The sequence below is a fragment of the Ptychodera flava genome, chromosome 8 (assembly GCF_041260155.1).
Source record: "Ptychodera flava strain L36383 chromosome 8, AS_Pfla_20210202, whole genome shotgun sequence".
Classification (NCBI taxonomy): domain Eukaryota; kingdom Metazoa; phylum Hemichordata; class Enteropneusta; family Ptychoderidae; genus Ptychodera; species Ptychodera flava.
Genome location: NC_091935.1, coordinates 42,937,863 through 42,956,688, shown reverse-complemented (window position 1 = coordinate 42,956,688; position 18,826 = coordinate 42,937,863). Strand labels below are relative to the sequence as shown.

General features: G+C 38.5%; 1 protein-coding gene across 3 annotated transcripts in view; it reads left to right on the top strand.

The window, feature by feature from the left end:
* LOC139139386 (mutS protein homolog 5-like) overlaps positions 1-18,826 on the top strand; it is a 258,320-nt gene that overhangs the window by 64,872 nt on the left and 174,622 nt on the right. For all 3 annotated transcript variants that reach the window (XM_070708289.1, XM_070708290.1, XM_070708288.1), the window contains exon 5: positions 17,819-17,893. In XM_070708289.1, coding sequence (XP_070564390.1) covers positions 17,819-17,893 — 75 coding nt within the window. The remainder of the gene's footprint in view (positions 1-17,818; positions 17,894-18,826) is intronic.

Genomic DNA, 18,826 nt, shown 5'->3' with positions numbered 1-18,826 from the left:
ATACACAGCAGAACAACATGAAACATGACAAACAAAGCTAGTACAATACAATACGCAGAAAAAAGTGGCCAGGAGTGAACCTGCACACAAGAGAAAATAAATGCACAATCACACTAGACAACAAAAACAATTTTACAAGAAAACTAAAACTCACAAACACAAAAATTATTCCCAATAAGCTTTCAGGTAAGCAGTTTTAAAACTGCTCAATTAGTTACTAGATCTTATATTTAAATCGACATTATTCCACTGATTGGCACTATTTACAGTAAACCCTTTTCGATAAAAATCCTTATTTGTTGCAGGAACCACTAACAATTTTTGCATCTTAGATCAATTTTGGTAAAAAGACTTGTCATATATTGTGATGCAAGATTATTTAAACATTTACAAACCATACAAACATTCTTATAAACTATTCTATCTGGTAATGGCATTAAATGCATTGTTTTAAATAAATGCGTGGTCAAAGCATTATATCTTGCATCACACATCACTCTGGCATATATATGCACATCAATTTTTATTTTGTGATACGATCCAATGTTTTAATTTAGGGGCAATTATTGCCATTTTTGGTCAAAAAATATATTTCTCAAAAAGTACTAGTCTGATAGCTTTGTTAATTGGTATACAGATTCCTACAGATGATCTCAATGCGACGCATAAAAATTATGATGAAATCAGTAATTTTTTTATTTTTGCAGCAATTTTTGTCATATTTAGTCAAAAACTGTGTGTCTGATGACTCTGAAAACCTGCTCGTCTGATAGCTTTGATATTTGGTACACAGGCTCCTAGGTGTTATCTTTTTTATGATGTGTTGAAATAATGATGAAATCTACAATTTTGTATTTTGGGGGCAATTTCTGCCATTTTTGGTCAAAAAATTTGTTTGTCAAAAAATGCTCTTCTGATAGCTTTGATATTTGGTATACAGGTTCCTACAGATAAATTACATGTGATATATTGAAATTATGATGAAATCTGCAATTTTGCATTTTTTGGACAATTTTTGACATTTTTAGCTCACGTGTGTAAACACGTGGGCTATTGTCATAGCGATGTCTGTCTGTCTGTCCATGTGTGTGTGTGTGTGTGTGTTAGTGTGTGTGTGTGTCTGTCTGTCTGTCTGTCTGTTTACACGATAACTCAAAAACGCCTGAACGGATTCAAGTCAGATTTGGTACACAGGTACCATATGCTACTTGCAAGAACTGATTAGATTTTGGTTAGTGTGGCTTGCATATTAATGAAGTTATGCAATATCGAATTTTTCCATACAATGGTTACTGTATTCCCTATGGAGACGGTAATGACAGTGTAGACATATATCAAGAAATACTGCACAAAATTTCATGAAACTTTTCACAGATGACAATCTAAGAACATTATGATGATACTGTGAGTGTCATGTCAATTATCTTCTCATTTGCATATTTAATGAACTTTTGTTATTAGTGAGATAACTCTGAAATTCCTGCACTAAACTTGATGATACTTGCAACAAATATTGATTTTATATATATCTAATTATAGTTAGAAGCATTAGGCAGTGTCAAGTTAATAAATAGCTTATTTGCATATTTTATGAAGGTTTGTAATTAGTCATATAACTCCGATATAACTTCACCAAATGTGATGAAATTTGCTGCAGATACTGATCCGACTGATATCTAACTGTAGTGTAAAGCATTTAGTAGTGTAGAATTAATTAAGGGTTCATTTGCATATTTAATGAACTTTGTAATAAGGTATATAACTCTGAAATTACAGCACCCAAGTCAGTGAAATTGGGTACAGATATTGTTTTGATAAATATCTAATTGTACTGAGAAGCATTTGGCAGTGTCAAGTTAACAAATAGGTCATTTGCATATTTTATGAAGTTTAGTAATTAGTGGTATAACTCCAAAATAACTGCACCAAATGTGCTGAAACCTGCTGCAGATACTGATCCGACAGATATCTAATTGTGGTGTAGAGCATTTAGTTGTGTGAAGTTAATTAAGGGTTCATTTGCATATTTAATGAACTTTGTAATTAGTGATTTTACTCCAAAATTAAAGCATTAAATTTGATGAAACTTGCTACAGATGTTGATCTGATAAATATCCAATTGTACTGAGAAGCATTGAGCGGTGTCAAGTTAATAATTAGCTCATTTGCATATTCCATGAAGTCTTATAATTAGTCATGTAACTCCGAAATAACTGCATCAAATGTGATGAACACTGCTGCACATACTGATACGACAGATATCTAACTGTGTTGTAAAGCATTTAGTAGTATAAAGTTAATAAGGGTTCATTTGCATATTTAATAAACTTTGTAATTAGGTATATAACTCTGAATTTCGGCACTAAAATTTGGTGAAACTTGCTACAGATATTGACTTTATAAATATTTCATTGTGCTATGAATCATTGAACAGTGTCAAGTTAATGTAGGGTTTATTTGCGTATTTAATGAACTTTGTAATAAGTGATATTACTCTAAAATTACAGCATTAAATTAAATAAAACGTGCTACAAATGTTGATCTGATGGATATCTAATTGTCCCATAAAGCATTGAGCAGTGTCAAGTTAATTGACAGCTCATTCGCATATTAAATAAAGTTTTGTAATTAGTGATTAAACTCTGAGAGTACTATGCGAAGTTTTAAAAAAAACCTGCTACATATAGTGATAACATATATCTCATTGTTCTGTGAAGCGTATTACTATTAATGAACCTGTTGTAAAACACGTGAGCATATTCTGTTCATATCTGGTTGTTATAAAGATTTGTTTGTCAAAAACTGCTCTTCTGATGGTTTGATATTTAGTATACAGGTTCCAAGGGGTTAATTTGATATGATATATTTAAATTACCATGTATGATGAAATCTTCAATTTTTTTTGGAGGGGGCACTTTTGCCATTTTTGGTCAATAAAATTGCTTCTCAAAAAACTACTCGTCTGAAAGGTTTGGTTGGCATATGTTCTTAGGGATGATATTAATGTGATATGTTCGAATTATGGTGAGATCTTCAATTTTGTATTTTTGCAGCTATTTTTGTCAGGCCACTGAAATGAGCTATTAAAGATTTCCACTTTTCTTTATCAACACGTGTCAAAAATAGTTATTCTTTACTTAACACAGCGGAGCTTAGTGTCGACCTCTGGGTTGCTTGTTTATGATAAGTACAAAACATTTGTGGAATGTGATGGGCCCCAGGTACTGTATGTTCTTTGACAGTTGCCATTCAATGACATTGTGCACTGATTAAGTCTGTTCTATTACAATATCTTTTTATATTTTTGACTCAAGTAGTATGTGTGATATATATTGTTTGTTGTCATGCCTGCTATACTGCAAGTGTTCAGGAGTTACTATACTTCTGAAAAAATTAATGATTGTTCAATGCTCCATTGGTGCATGATTTGTCGATCCTACTTTCTGCTTTCACTAAATTGCTGCTCATGGTTCACTCAACTGCACTAAGCTAAATATGGTGGTCATTTTTCAGTCCCCACAGACACCGTCCGGGGGGACTTAGAGGTTTTGTCATGTGAGGTATTTCGAGGTATCAAAAACGGAGGAGTGAGGGACAAACTGCGGGACACGCAAACTGCAATTTATGGCACTCTGAGGGACGTCCCGCACTGTGCAAAATATTGGACTCTGAGGGAACGTCCCGCAGAGAGTTAAAAACTGGACTCTGAGGGACGGGGGGCGCCCACAACGATGTGCATTGGTCCGGTACGCGCTGACGCGTTACTTTTCAGTTTGGGTTTTTCGTTTGCAATGGATCGCCAACAGCGTCGTCGTCATTTTGAATCCTGCCAACAGAACGTGAAAAGAAAGATGCAGCTACGCCAGGAAATCGCTTCTAACGTTTATTTCGTTTTTAGCATAGAAGAAAATATAACTTTCTATGTAGCCCATTCTTCACGATGTCCTGTCTGATGCGGCGCTTGGATTGCCACCACTGTCATGGCGAGAAATGGTATAATATCACAAGTAGATCGTGCCTCGAAGTTTATCGAAATGCTTTTACGTAAAATCTGTATGGAGACGTAATTTCTCGTGTGAACAGATTATGACATAGCAACCACAGTCCTAGCCTTGCGTACAGGTCTGTGTGTTCCCGGCGTTATACGGCCTCTCACATGTAGTCTGTATAACGTCGGGAACACACAGCACGGTACGCAGAGCTATCTCTCAACCCACTTATAGACACGGTGAAAAAGACTATCGATATGTCCATCAATATCGATAGGCAGTAAATAGTAGTCCTCGTTTGTATACGTTGCACAGGCAGACTCACTTTCTACGTTATTAGACACACACGTTTGGATTATTTGTCCCGAATTTACTAGTATTGTGCTGTCTGGAACCCTGATATACATGATATAAGGCGTTGTAAAATGTTGCAAATTGATAAGTGCTGAAAAATTCTGCAGTGTAACCACGGCACTCAAAGACATTGATTTGGTTGATAAATGTGACATTGTTGTCGGATTTCTTCGACTAGGCTTTGACGTGATTTTGACTGAAAGGTTTATCGTCATGTCGTTATGTTTACTTGAAGTCATGTGCGTGTTATGAAAAAGGGTACTGAGAACATCGGACTATCGTCAAACCAGAGGCGTCTTACTTATTTCTTTTCCGCATACACGTTGTTAGTTGGAGCCTGATTGAAAACACCGTATAGTCACGGTAAAACAAGCAGAGTACAGCTTGGAGTAACTCTTCAAACAAATGTCCAGACGCGATCACCGTAAAATACCGATCAATTCGACCACCCTATTTTTTTCATAAAACATAATTTTATTTGGCCCCTTTCAATTCGACCACCGACGGAAACTGGGACTTTCTCAATCCCTATTAATTCGACCGAATTACATACCCTTCAAAAAATTCCTTCAGTTGGTGATCATGAATGAACGATATTTCAAGACATTGAAAACCACTGTTACGAATACGATGAACCACGGGTCAGACAAAAAGGCAGAAATGAGAACTACAAAGGGCTTTGTAAACGGCTTTCAGATTGGTTTTCATTGGGTCACATGATTATTTCGCTGAGTGGGAAACCTCAGTGATTTAGTGAGCTGGATCTCAGTTGCCGCTTTCGAAATATGCGTGAAGTTTCAGCGTGTGTGATGTACCAACCCTCTAGTCTCTGGTTTTGTAACTATTTTCTAACCTTAATATCGAAGAAAGTCAGAATAAATTACCTACTTTCTCCCTTTCTCATCGTCTTTTCCGAATTCTTACCATCCCGTGTCGATGAAATTTACAGACTTTTTCTGTGTGTGAATCAATATCCCTTCCTAATTTGACAGATATTATGTTCTGAACCACATGTTGCTTGTTCCTAAAACACATAGACAGATGTGCCCCGTGCACTAAAAGGACGAGTTTGCGAAATCTTTTGCGAACGCTGAAAAAATTGCTGAGAAAAATCAATGTTACATGTCGGTAAGTACGGCCGACGCTGCCGTGCCATGCGTTCTTATATATACCGACTGGGAACAGACTACTATTTTCAAACGCAAATGGGGACAGTGTCAAGGAAAGAGTAAGACGACGACTTATTTTTTCAAGCCGAAGAAAATGCTCTTTCTGGTTGTGTTAATGACGCAATCGAATATTTTTGTTCCCAATTAATAAATCATAGACAATCAGTTTATGGCAATTTTTGTCGACCGATAAGTCTTTCCATCTTCAATATTCCACTCTAATTTCACCTATATAATATCCTAACCTCCTGTGACTTTCCTTCTAAACGTTGATTTGCCTTGTGCACCAAAAGAGATGCTGTATTTTATGTCAAACGATGAAAAAATAGCTGAAGAAATAACCATGTATCAGTCAGTACGGCAGGCGAAACCCGGACGGCCATACCGATTGGGGACAGAGCAGAGTAGATCGAAACGCAAACGGGGTGTTATTATAGGAAAGGCAGTGACTTATTTTAAAGCTGAATAAAATGCTGTTTCTAGTTGTGTAAGTCTGTCGATCGAAATATATATTTTGTTCCCAGTTGATTAATCATGGGGGGATTGCAGTCTCGATCTCCCCTTTATGGTTCGATATTTACTGACTCATTCCTTCTCATTTTTGTCAATCGATGAAAGCATTTTCGTCTTCCATATTTCAATCTTACTTTGACCGATGTTATATCCTGACCTATAGTGTCATTAGTTTTGACCAACGTACAAAAACGTGGCCCATGCGCCCGGTTGACGAGATATTTTGCAAAACGGTGAAGAATTATTTGAACACGTACGGCCATACTGTATGCATGGGGGCCCGGGAGACATCGATGTCAGTCTTTCCGGACTGTTTACATGTAGCTTAGGGGATATCAAAGGAGATGAATCAGTTAGTTGAATAAAACATAACTTTTCGGACATATCTTATGTCAATTTTGTCAATGTCGGACTTTTGATTCGATTGAGAAACCAGAATCACCTACATTCGATCGATGGTGATGAACTTTCTCCAGGCCGTGACATGTCACCAGTTACGAACTTTACCGGTTTTCGATACGAATGATGCAATATATTATCAGCGTTGTTCACGTTGTGTTTTGAGTCTGGTATCGAATATAACAGGAAAATAACGATTAGAGTGACGACAGAGACCATGCCCGATACAGGAAATTGACATCAACTTTTGCATTGAGCAGTGACTTCAGATTGATATATAAATATCGAGAATATAAAACGTTGAAAAATGCCAGAGAGAGAGAGAGAGAGAGAGAGAGAGAGAGAGAGAGAGAGCCCGGCGGTGGCAGTCCCCGGGTTGGTGGGTACCCATGCTTGTAACCCAAGTTTGAAAAGTACCCCCTTTCCTAGAATATTTCTGAGAAAAACCCCCTATTTGTGGCAAATCTGGGAGAAATTAGCTGTAAAAAACATACCCTTATTTTCGAAATCTAGGAGGTTAGTATATGTTGACTTCCAGGGTTGACCCTGGAGGTTGACTTTGTATACATGTACATACATCACAAATGTTTGTCCTCACCTGATTTTAGTCACATTCATACACAATCATCTTCCTTATCCGTTTGGATCTGGAGTTCTCTGCTGGCTCCTGTGTGACAATACACCTCCCATCATCTACTGTCCCTAGTGTTTCTAGGATTCTTTGCTTATTCTTCACATTGTCAGTCTTTTTTCTGGATTTTGCATTTATGTTTTTCACAAATTCTTTTAGTGACTACCCCTTTAAATCTCGGAGGTTACTCTGAAAAAGTACCCCTTTTTCTCGATTTCACGGACCTAGAATCTCCGAGATGACTGAAGAAAAACACCCCCTTTTCCGTGAATTTGGTAACGCGCTTGGGTACCCACCAACCCGGGGACTGCCACCACCGGGAGAGAGAGAGAGAGAGAGAGAGGTTTACGCTGTCGCGAACTGATACTCTTTCGGATATGACTGCTGTATAGACGATACACAGACATCGAAAATGTACACCTATTTTCCAGAAATTCGACAAATCTTATAATAAGAGTAGAACAAATCCAAAAGTGTTGGTTGAAGTAAATCTTCAGATGTTGGTTTTCCAAAGTTAGACAATACTTACAGAAATATGGTAGTCATAGTCTTCTCTTAAAAACTATTATCTTCAACACCACGTTTCTTATGATCGGTGATGTCATTTTTTTATTATTTTTACAAACTTTCAATGCATCAAACGCCATTAGACTATCTCATCTGCCTGCCAGGGAGTTACAATATATTTCCAAGGGCTGGCACACGATGTCAACTTACGCGTCGTCCGTCGAGCGGCCGGTGCAGTGTCACAGATCGCTCCGTCTGTAATCGCGGCCACTTTGATTTTGATGTGACACCCACGTGCGTTTGAGTTTTTTTTTACCTAATTTGTCGACCTCACAAAATTTCACAGTCCATGCTTTGAAGCAGTATAAACATGGCAAACATGTCTCGCGTAAATTTCATCCTCGTCGTTCCAATTAATTCAAGACTGCCCATAGCATACAGCCCCAACACGGGGAACACGCAACTCTCTTCACCTACACGCCTTTCGATAAATTTTCACATAGTACATGCAGTTTCAGCGACCTGCAGCGCAATGTTTAGTAAGCCCGATCTCCATGGGCCCGATCGTGATTTTGTGCTACACCAATGCACATCGTTGGGGGCACCCCAGTCCCTCAGAGTCCAGTTTTTAACTCTCTGCGGGACGTTCCCTCAGAGTCCAATATTTTGCACAGTGCGGGACGTCCCGCAGAGTGCCATAAATTGCAGTTTGCGTGTCCCGCACTATGTCCCTCACTTCTCCGTTTTTGATACCTCGAAATATCTTGTCATGTCCATGCGTACGTGCGTGCGTGCGTGCGTGTGTGCGTCCGTCTGTTAATGCAGATATCTCAGAGATGCCTGGAGAGATTTTATTCAAACTTGGTACAAGGATTACTTCATATGTCATACATATGCAAATCGATTCGTTTTGTGATACGATCCAATATGGCTGCCAGGCAGCTATTTTATTACGATTTTTTCATGTACAGAGCCATAACTCAGACATGTTTCAACTGATTTTATTCAAAGTTGGTACAAGGATATTGACCAATGTCATAGATATGCAGGTCAATTTGTTTTGTGATATGATCCAATATGGCTGCCGTGCGGCCATTTCGTTACGATTTTTTCATGTACAGAGCCATAACTCAGGCATATCTCAGTCGATTTTGTTCAAAGTTGGTACAAGGACATTAATTTATGTCATGCATATGCACGTCAATTTGTTTCATGATATGATCCAATATGGCTGCATGGCAGCCATTTTGTTACAATTTTTACATGTCCTTAGCCAAAACTCGGGCACATCTCGACAGATTTTATTCACTGATTTTATTCAAACTTAGTACAAGGACATTGACCTATGTCATATATATGCACATTGATTTGTTTTGTGATACGATCCAATATGGCCGCCGTGTGGCCATTTTTTAATGATTTTTTCATGTCCGGAACCATAACTCAGACATGTATCAACCGAATTTATTCAAAGTTGGTACAAGGACATTGACTTATGTTATACATATGTACGTCAATTTGTTTCACGATATGGTACAATATGGCCACATGGTGGCAATTTTGTTATGGTTTTTTTCATGTCGAGAGCCATAACTCTGGCAAGTCTCAACTGATTTTATTCAAAGTTGGTACATGGACATTAACTTATGTTAACGCAAAGGAACGACACGGAGACAAGTGTTTGGCCGAAATCCGGGGTTATGCATGTACTGCCATGGCGGGGGCAACGAGGCGTCATAGCGGCCTGGATGGCGGTAACGGGTTATTGGTACCGTGCATCGGGCAACGTGCTACCAGTCGCCCGCAGCAGACCCATGACAGTACCCCCCTGGAACTTTATTATGTAAAGTTAGCGATATAGAGACATACAGTATCTTTTATTGTGAGCTGCTAGCCTGCGGCGAGGCTTTTTTTTTTTTTTTTAGTGGAGGGTGGGTGGGAATTTTGTGGTGTGAACTTGAGCGTGGCAGAAGTTGAAATGGACGATCTGTGGCTTTGATCATACTGATATGCGCATGGATAATGATGTGGCAAGGGTGACGCAAGTTGTTTAGATAACGGTAAATTTGAAGGCGGTTGGTAGATAAGGTTACGTCTCCAGTGAATCCAGCAAGCAGTAGAAGTAGTGGTGCATGGTGACCCATACTTAGCAAGGTCTAAACCCTTCTCCCCGTGTCCCTCCAGACGTTAACAATGATTATAGCAAAGCCATAATCACCCATCATACATATGTGTTGATTTTTTAAACAGTAAGAATATCGCTGCGTGGCGGCAATGTCCTCATGTACAGAGCCATAACTCAGACATATTTCCACCAGTATCATTCAAAGTTGGTACAAGGACATTGACCGATTTCATACATATGCTCGTCAATTTGTTTCACGTCATGTAGCAGTATCACACAGTACAATACATTACCCACAATACTCTTTGATTTGTATCCTTGAAGGTTACTTTTCTAAAAAAATTTTTCAGTTCTGCATGTAACCACTGGTGTGCAGCATCAGAATAATTTTTAAATAATATCTAGTAAAAGTACGTTTAGATATTTCAGTGAAAGTTTGAAAATAACCACTAAACAACCATAAAAGTCTCATTCTGCAGGTACTACAAATGCCATACTTTTTAGGCAGCAAGTTATGATGAACTGAAGGGTTCATTCTCTGAGAAAACTTAGCATGCAAATTTCTTTTGTCATTTCCATTGCAAAAAATCATTATCCTTTTGTTTCATAAAACAGGTGCGACCAGCCTCCCTACTTTCCATCACATTATTCTGTATGGCTTAGGACACAATCTCCTCTCTCAATTATGCATAATTTTCCAAATTATTTAAAATGAGAATTGAGAAGAATGGTGTGCATAAAAGTACATTTTCAAAATTTTGATGAATAGTCTGTGAATTTGTCTACACATGGGAGACATAGTAGACTTCACTCAGTTATCTCCGAGGATACAAATCGCAATGAATTATGGGAAATCTACAGTACTGTGTATCATGTCAATTATTGAAGTTTCGTAATTAGGCTGATATGTCAAGAAATACTGCATCAAATTTCATGAAACTTTGTACAGATGTTAAGCTCACATTGCTTTAACAGTGAAAAAGACATTTGTCAGTGTCATTTTAGTGGAATCTGTGTTTTATCACAGATGTGTTTTGTGATTACACCTAGCTATCTGCCTTCCTTACATCTTCACTGTCGTCCCCTTAGCCAATCGGCTCTTCTACCCATGACTGTTATCAATCCTCCTTCCCAGCCAATCGGCCACGTTTGCACACGACACTGCATAATCAAACCTTTGTCTCATCGCTCCCATTCATTCATTCATTCATTCATTCAGCCACTTGGGCGCGAGAACCTAGTCTTCGTTCCATGTTTCCACCCGAGCTCGCACAATTTACCTGTCCCCCGGGACCCCCTCCCCCCCAAGCCGTATCACCACCGCAGTGATCCCTTGGGCGCGAGAACCTTGTCTTGTTCCATCCATGTTTCCACCTGGGCTCGTACAGTCTACCCTGTCCCCCAGGACCCCCTCCCCCCAAGCCGTATCATCACCACGGTGATCCCTTGGGCGCAAGAACCTTGTCTTCGTTCCATGTTTCCACCCAGGCTCGCACAGTTTACCTGTCCCCCGGGACCCCCAAGCCGTATTACCGCGGTGATCCCTTGGGTGCGAGAACCTCGTCTCCGTTTCATCATGTTTCCACCTGGGCTCGTACAGTTTACCTGTCCCCCAGGACACCCTCCCCCCGGGCCGTATCACCACCACGGTGTTCCCCTGGGTGCGAGAACCCCTTTACTAACATTCTCAATTTCTTCCCTCCTTTTGGTGTCACTTCAGTCATACTTCCTTCGTTTGGACTTTGGATTCCCTCCTGACCCCCATTTCTCGGGAATTCCACTCCTTTCCCACATTGCGGCCTCTCAGGATGGATTCATCATCAAGGTCATTCAGACCTTGATTCCAAGGTAACCAATGACCGTTGCTCGGTTGCTTGACTTGAAGGGGCCCTCTCCCATATATTTTGCTCATATATTTCGTAGGTTAGTTTGTTACTTCTATTTTGACTGTTTTGTATTGGAAGTTTTGCTAGTACTTAGTTTGAGATGTGCGAAGGCACTAGTTCTATGCCCTTTACTGCTTTATATTTTTCGTTTCATTTTGTGCTTTATTTAATACTTTGTTGGCGTTTCCGTTCTCCTTTTTGCAATAAACCCTCCTGTCTTTCCCTCAACTTAGCGGTGGTGTGTTCACAAAATTAATTTGTAATTACATATGTAATGAACTTTCCTAATTAGAGTGATATATCCGCAAATACAGAGTCAAATTTAATGAAACTTGATACAGATGTTGATCTCATAGTGTTGTAAATACTGCATCAAACTTTATGAAATATGGTACCGGTGATAATCTGTTAGTGTTAGGATAGTATGCAAAAATGTTTTGCAACATCCTGTCGATTAATTCCTAGTTGACTCATTTAATGACCTTTAGGATGGTGGCCTACGTTTGTTTTATGTTTTCATCACCATGGAACTCATTCTTGGCCATTGAGTGCCATCTGTATCAAAGTATTTTTATCACAGACCTAATTAATGAAGAAGACTCTATCCTCTCTGAGGACTTGTAATCAAAGTACCCATTAACAAGTGGGGACTTTGTCATCAACGATGACTTGTCTCTCAACTACTTGGCTAAATGCTGGTCATTGTTCACTCAACTACCTTGCTAAATGCTGATCATTGTTCACTCAACTACATGTACTTTGCTAAATGCTGCCTATGGTTCACTCAACTGCAATTGGCTAAATGCTGGTCATTGTTCACTCAACTGCACTTGGTTTAATTGAAAATCTTGTGTTTTGTGCCAGTGTATCAACATACATGCAAACACTTTTGAACTTCATGTATGGTTAATATTTCTACTTGTTATCCATGTGCATACAATATATTATGTCCTTTAAAGCCGCCATTCTCAATCCCAGGTTCACGCATTAGTGGGTACTCCACCCTGTCAACACGGTATCGTTTTCATTGTTTTGCGTCAAACGCCGCTATATTAATAGATTTACAAACATAAATTCACGTCGAGCGTCGACGAGCACGTCAGAGTACGTACATTTTGGCATGAGGTCTTTCCACCATACTTGGAGTTACAGATTTCACCGATTCCAGCAGCGTGTCGCTTGGCGCCGGATGCGACAGTGTCCTCGGCCATCTTGCCCCCTCTACTGTCTATGCCATGCCTCGATCCACAAAATTACAAGTCAATATACTGGTATGCAAAAAGACACGATCTGCATCGTTCGAATCTCTCAAATTCTTAGAACTAATGTTTTATTAAATTGGGACACATCGATGTCGACATAATATAAATTGAGTATTTTCTGAAGACTGAACCGTGACCCCGACGTACTCAACCAGCCAACGTACAACTTTTATGAGGCCAAGATGACGGTCGGAAGTCAGAAAACAAGTCCAGATTATCGTGTATTACATTATATGCCAGTTTGTTTTGCGAGACTTCGTTTGCATTGGAACCAAAAAAGTACAAAAATCAGATGCATTTTGAAAACTCGGACAGGAAATCTCGTAAATTTCTAAGACGTAATGAACTTCGGTCGATATGCAGCAGAACTGGTATCGATGGCACTTGCTCACGTGGATACGTTCGCTCGAAGTGATGACGGAACGAAACAGAGGAAGTCAAATAGTCCTTTTTTAGCTCCATTGTCAAATAAATATTTGGTTTATTCATAGACCCTCATTTTTCTCGGGGGCCTATGGTTTATTAGTAGACTCATGGAGGTACAAACGACACTCCATAATTGGAAACTACACGGATACCGTACCGCTTCACACCTCTGTGCCGGGGTATTGAACATTTCTTGATTTGTCATTCTGAGTTTAGCATCATGAGTTTGACAATGACAACGCGTTTATCTGACTCCGACTCTGTCGGAAGTATGGGATATTCTTGACCGGACACACGCTTGGTGTGATGAGCGATTTTTGGCCCGAAAACAGCATCTGATGCAGGCTGATGACGTACTTGTCACAAGAAAAAATGATATGCCATTTTGCGTGACTTCTGTCGTCCAATCGTATTATCCAAATTTGCCCGGCGTACCATACACATTGGCCATCGTTGGATGTACGGTACAAGCCACAAAACCAAACCAAACCTTTTCAGGGCATCGAACTTTCCAGCATTAGAGAAATCGATAATACATTTTCTTCTTCACGGCACGTTTTGTGGAGGGACCGTGTCCACGCTTACCAAGATGTAATCGACTTGAATGTCGTCTGATCGCGTTTTTTATCTCTAGAAATGCGGCGGGTACGTAAAAAAGTTGCAGAACTGTGAAGAAACTATTGCGCACATCTTTCGATACTGGAAATCTTGACACATATTTTATTTATTTTTAGTCACCGTTAGCAGATAAGGCGAATGCTAATTGACATTAGGTACACATCCAGCTGACTCGTGTCTTACTTTGCACAAGGGTTGATTGACAGTGGTATTCAAATCCCAATCGGCGTCCCCTGGGTCGACGTTCTCACTGGCCACGCACAATTACTCACTAAAATTGTCCCGAAAACTTATCGGTTTGAAAAATATAGAGTCGTTATGTATTGATCAGGTATTTACCCTGCTGTAGAGCAATTGTATTTCATAAATTTTCTTAAAAAACAGGCAAAACCCCGCAATCTTTGGAGCTCTCAGTTCAAGCTACTCGCAAGGCGTCTCTTTGCACAATGAGCGTCCTTTCATGTAATCCGGTATTTATAACCAATGGGCGTCTTTAAGTTAACTTTCCAAATTCCAAATTCTCTTTCAGTTCATATAATATCCCTCAGGATCCTTTTCATAGTCAGTTTCATCATGCACTGGCAATGAAGGTTACTGAAGCTCACATTTTTACTATTTGGTGTCTTACTTGTAACCTTTGTGTGTTTTTTGTAGACAAACAGACACCTGAAATATGGTAAATGCAGGTCCTAGTGGAAACCTACATCCAATTGCATTTTCACCACTGCATGCTAGTAACCCTTACAATGTGTAATTGGTAAATAATTTTTTAGCTCCCATAGCCATATGTATATATGGCAATGGAAGCTATTCTTATACTCTAGGGAAATGTCTGTATGTATGTCTGTATGTCTGTATGTCTGTATGTCTGTCCGTCAACATCAAAAACTCCAAAACCGCTGTACATTTCATCTTGATATTTGGTGTGTACATGGATGATGGGCTGTAGATGAGATTTTGTTCAAATGAAGTTGTCATTGTCAAAAATATGCAAATTAAGTGAAAAAATGTAAAAACAGTCAAAATTGAAAAAACTCAATAACCACTGAGCAGACTACATGAAAAATTGGCATGTAAGTACTTTGGGCTGACATGAAATGATTGTGCACATCTTGGGTCAGTATCTTGGACTTGCTATTTTTCATGAATTTTTTTGTAATTTTCTCCCATTTTTGGTCAAAAAATCTTCTTCTCTGAAACCACAAGTCCGATTGATTTGAAACTTGGTATGGAAGTGCATAGGAATGACCTTTCCCAAATTTGGGCAAATCATGGTGAAATTTGCATATTTTTAGTTTACACGTCCATAGACTCCCATGTATTAGGCAGATCTCCATAGACTCCCGTGTATAAGGCCACGAAAAATAAAAATTTAGTTTCTCATCGTATTCATATTGCAAAAAGGATGCAGTGACACAATTTTTAGTCCCCATGGATGAAGTCCAGTGGGCTTATAGATTGGGTCATGTCCGTCTGTTCGTCCATCCGTGAGTCCATCCGTTCACGCAGACATCTCGGATATTTTGACAAAATGTCATGTGACCTTGATGACCTTTGATCTCAAATATACATATTTGTCCATAACTCAGTAACCACGAGTGCTACCACCCTTCATATATGGTATGATGGGACACCTTTATGACGCCACATATTGTACCTCATTAATTATGCACATATCTAATTTTGAGCGAGCCAAGAGAGCTAGAGGTCTGATTTTTGGTATATAGGGATAACTTAGCAAAACAATTTTTTTTGACAAAATGTCATGTGACCTCGGTGACCTTTGACCTCAGATATACATATTTGTCCATAACTCAGTAACCACAAGTGCTACACCCTTCATGTATGGTATGATGGGACACCTTATGACGCCACATATTGTACTTCATTTATTATGCGCATATCTAATTTTGAGCAAGCCGAGAGAGCTAGAGGTCTGATTTTTGGTATATAGGGATAACTTAGCAATACAGTTTTTTTGACAAAATGTCACATGACCTCGGTGACCTTTGACCTCAAATATACATATTTGTCCATAACTCAGTAACCACAAGTGCTACAGCCTTCATGTATGGTATGATGGGACACCTTATGACGCCACATATTGTACCTCATTAATTATGTGCATATCTAATTTTGAACGAGCCAAGAGAGCTAGAGGTCTGATTTTTGGTATATAGGGATAACTTAGCAATACAATTTTTTTGGCAAAATGTCATGTGACCTTGGTGACCTTTGACCTCAAATATACATATTTGTCCATAACTCAGTAACCACAAGTGCTACAGCCTTCATGTATGGTATGATGGGACACCTTATGACGCCACATATTGTACCTCATTAATTATGCGCATATCTAATTTTGAGCGAGCCAATAGAGCTAGAGGTCTGATTTTTGGTATATAGGGATAACTTAGCAATACAATTTTTTTGACAAAATGTCACGTGACCTCGGTGACCTTTGACCTCAAATATACATATTTGTCCATAACTCAGTAACCACAAGTGCTACAGCCTTCATGTACGGTATGATGGGACACCTTATGACGCCACATATTGTACTTCATTATTATGCGCATATCTATTTTGAGCGAGCCAAGAGAGCTAGAGGTCTGATTTTTGGTATATAGGGATAACTTAGCAATACAATTTGTTTGACAAAATGTCATGTGACCTTGGTGACCTTTGACCTCAAATATACATATTTGTCCATAACTCAGTAACCACAAGTGCTACAGCCTTCATGTATGGTATGATGGGACACCTTATGATGCCACATATTGTACCTCATTAATTATGTGCATATCTTATTTTGAGCGAGCCAATAGAGCTAGAGGTCGGATTTTTGGTATATAGGGATAACTTAGCAATACAATTTTTTTGACAAAATGTCACGTGACCTTGGTGACCATTTGACCTCAAATATACATATTTGTCCATAACTCAGTAACCACAAGTGCTACACCCTTCATATTTGGTATGATTGGACACCTTATGACACCACATACTGTACCTCAACAATTATGCACATATCTCATTCTGAGCAAGCCAATAGAGCTGGATGTCTGATTTTTGGTATATAGGGATAACTATAGGAGAGAAATTTTTTGACCAAATGTCATTTGACCTCGATGACCTTTTACCTAAAATATATGTTTATGTCAATAAATAAGTAACCACAAGTGCTATGTCCTTTGTATTTAGTAGGATGGGAGACCTTATGACAACAAACGCTTTACCTCATTAATTATGTACACATCTAATTCTGGGCAAGCGAATAGAGCTAGAGATCTGATTTTTGGCATATAGGGATAAATTAGCAATATAATTTTTTTTTTTCAAAATGTCATGTGACCTCGATGACCTTTGACCTTGATTATACATATATATGCATATCTCTTTATACCCTCCAATTTTGATAGGATATTAGACCTTTAGATGTCACATCTTGTACGTCATTTATAATGCGCATATGTATTTCTTGGCTGGCCAATACTGCTAGAGGTCTGATCTTTTTTCCTGATTTAGAACCATAACTTAGACATGCCTCATGTGTTTCAAATTGGGAACAACGACATAGACCTATGTGCCCATAGATCTCAACATATACACTCCAGTGATACTTCTTAATGACCACATTTTCCTGCCCCATCAAGACTAATACTCCTATTACAAGTGGGGACTATGTCATTGTAAATGACTTGTTGAGTTAATGGTTGTATCACAGTATTCGATATATCTAATTCTGTATTTTTTCCATTTTATATTCTGAATAAATACATTAAACATATTTCACTGTCTCCAGTACATTACATTTAAGTATTTTCACTTCATGCACTTTATCCCTTTCACACATGTTCAAATATCTGACCAGAGAACAAACACTAAATAGTCCAGGATGGGAGCTACAGTGTCATTGACGCTATTTTTTATTTACAGTGACTATTCTTCAAGAAGCAGTAGACCATGTTAATAATCCGACTGAATTACAAATCATTCCAAGTGTTGATTTCTGTGAGTATACATACATACCGCTTAAGTCCCAATGATGCATAGCTCATCAAATTACAACATTGTCCATTTGCATCTGCAGTGTCACTCAACTTTGTTTTGTGGAACTGATGTTTGCTTTTATATTTAATGCAAACAATCCCAGGGATGCCTCAATTAAATTTTTCCAAAAAAGGGAAGTTGCAAAGTTAGAGTTGTTACCAATATTCTTTCACCACTTCCTTGCAAAAACTCTCTGAAATGACCATAAGCTGGCCTGCAAATTTATGGCTGCCAAATGATGACTTCCTTCAGATTTAAAAATGATGACAAACTTTTGGTGTGTAAATTTTCAGGATTGTTGTGTCAATTTGGTCACATATTTCTCTTAACAGTGTCTCCTTTAAACAAATAGAATATTTTTCCTCAGTTTCAGCTCTCTTCATATTCAATTTAGATGTCATGCACTGTTTTAGAATTCCCTAGTCATACAAGAAATTACTTATAATTGCAAATGGTCAATATTGAGTTTTGTAAATTGTGGAATAACAAACATAGAATCAGATAATTTCTGTAGTAACTATGTACGTATGTATGTATAGTATGTCCATCAACATCCAAAACTCGCGAACTGCTGTACTTTTTAGCTCGGTATTTGATGTGTGGATGCATCCTGGGCTATAGATGGAATTTTGTTCAAATAAAGTTGGCATTACCGAAATTATGCAAATGAGCTTTAAAAATGTAAAAATGGTAAAAAATTAATAACTCAAGAACTGCTGTTTTGATTGTTTTGAAAATTAGTATTTGGTACGTATGTCCCTAGGGATGATCTATTTCAGATTTGTTCAAATCGTGCAGAAATTTGCAAATTTGCATTTTTAAAGCAATTTTTGCCATTTTTGGTCAAAAAATGTGTTTCTCTAAAAGTACTGGTCTGATAGCCTTGAAATTTGG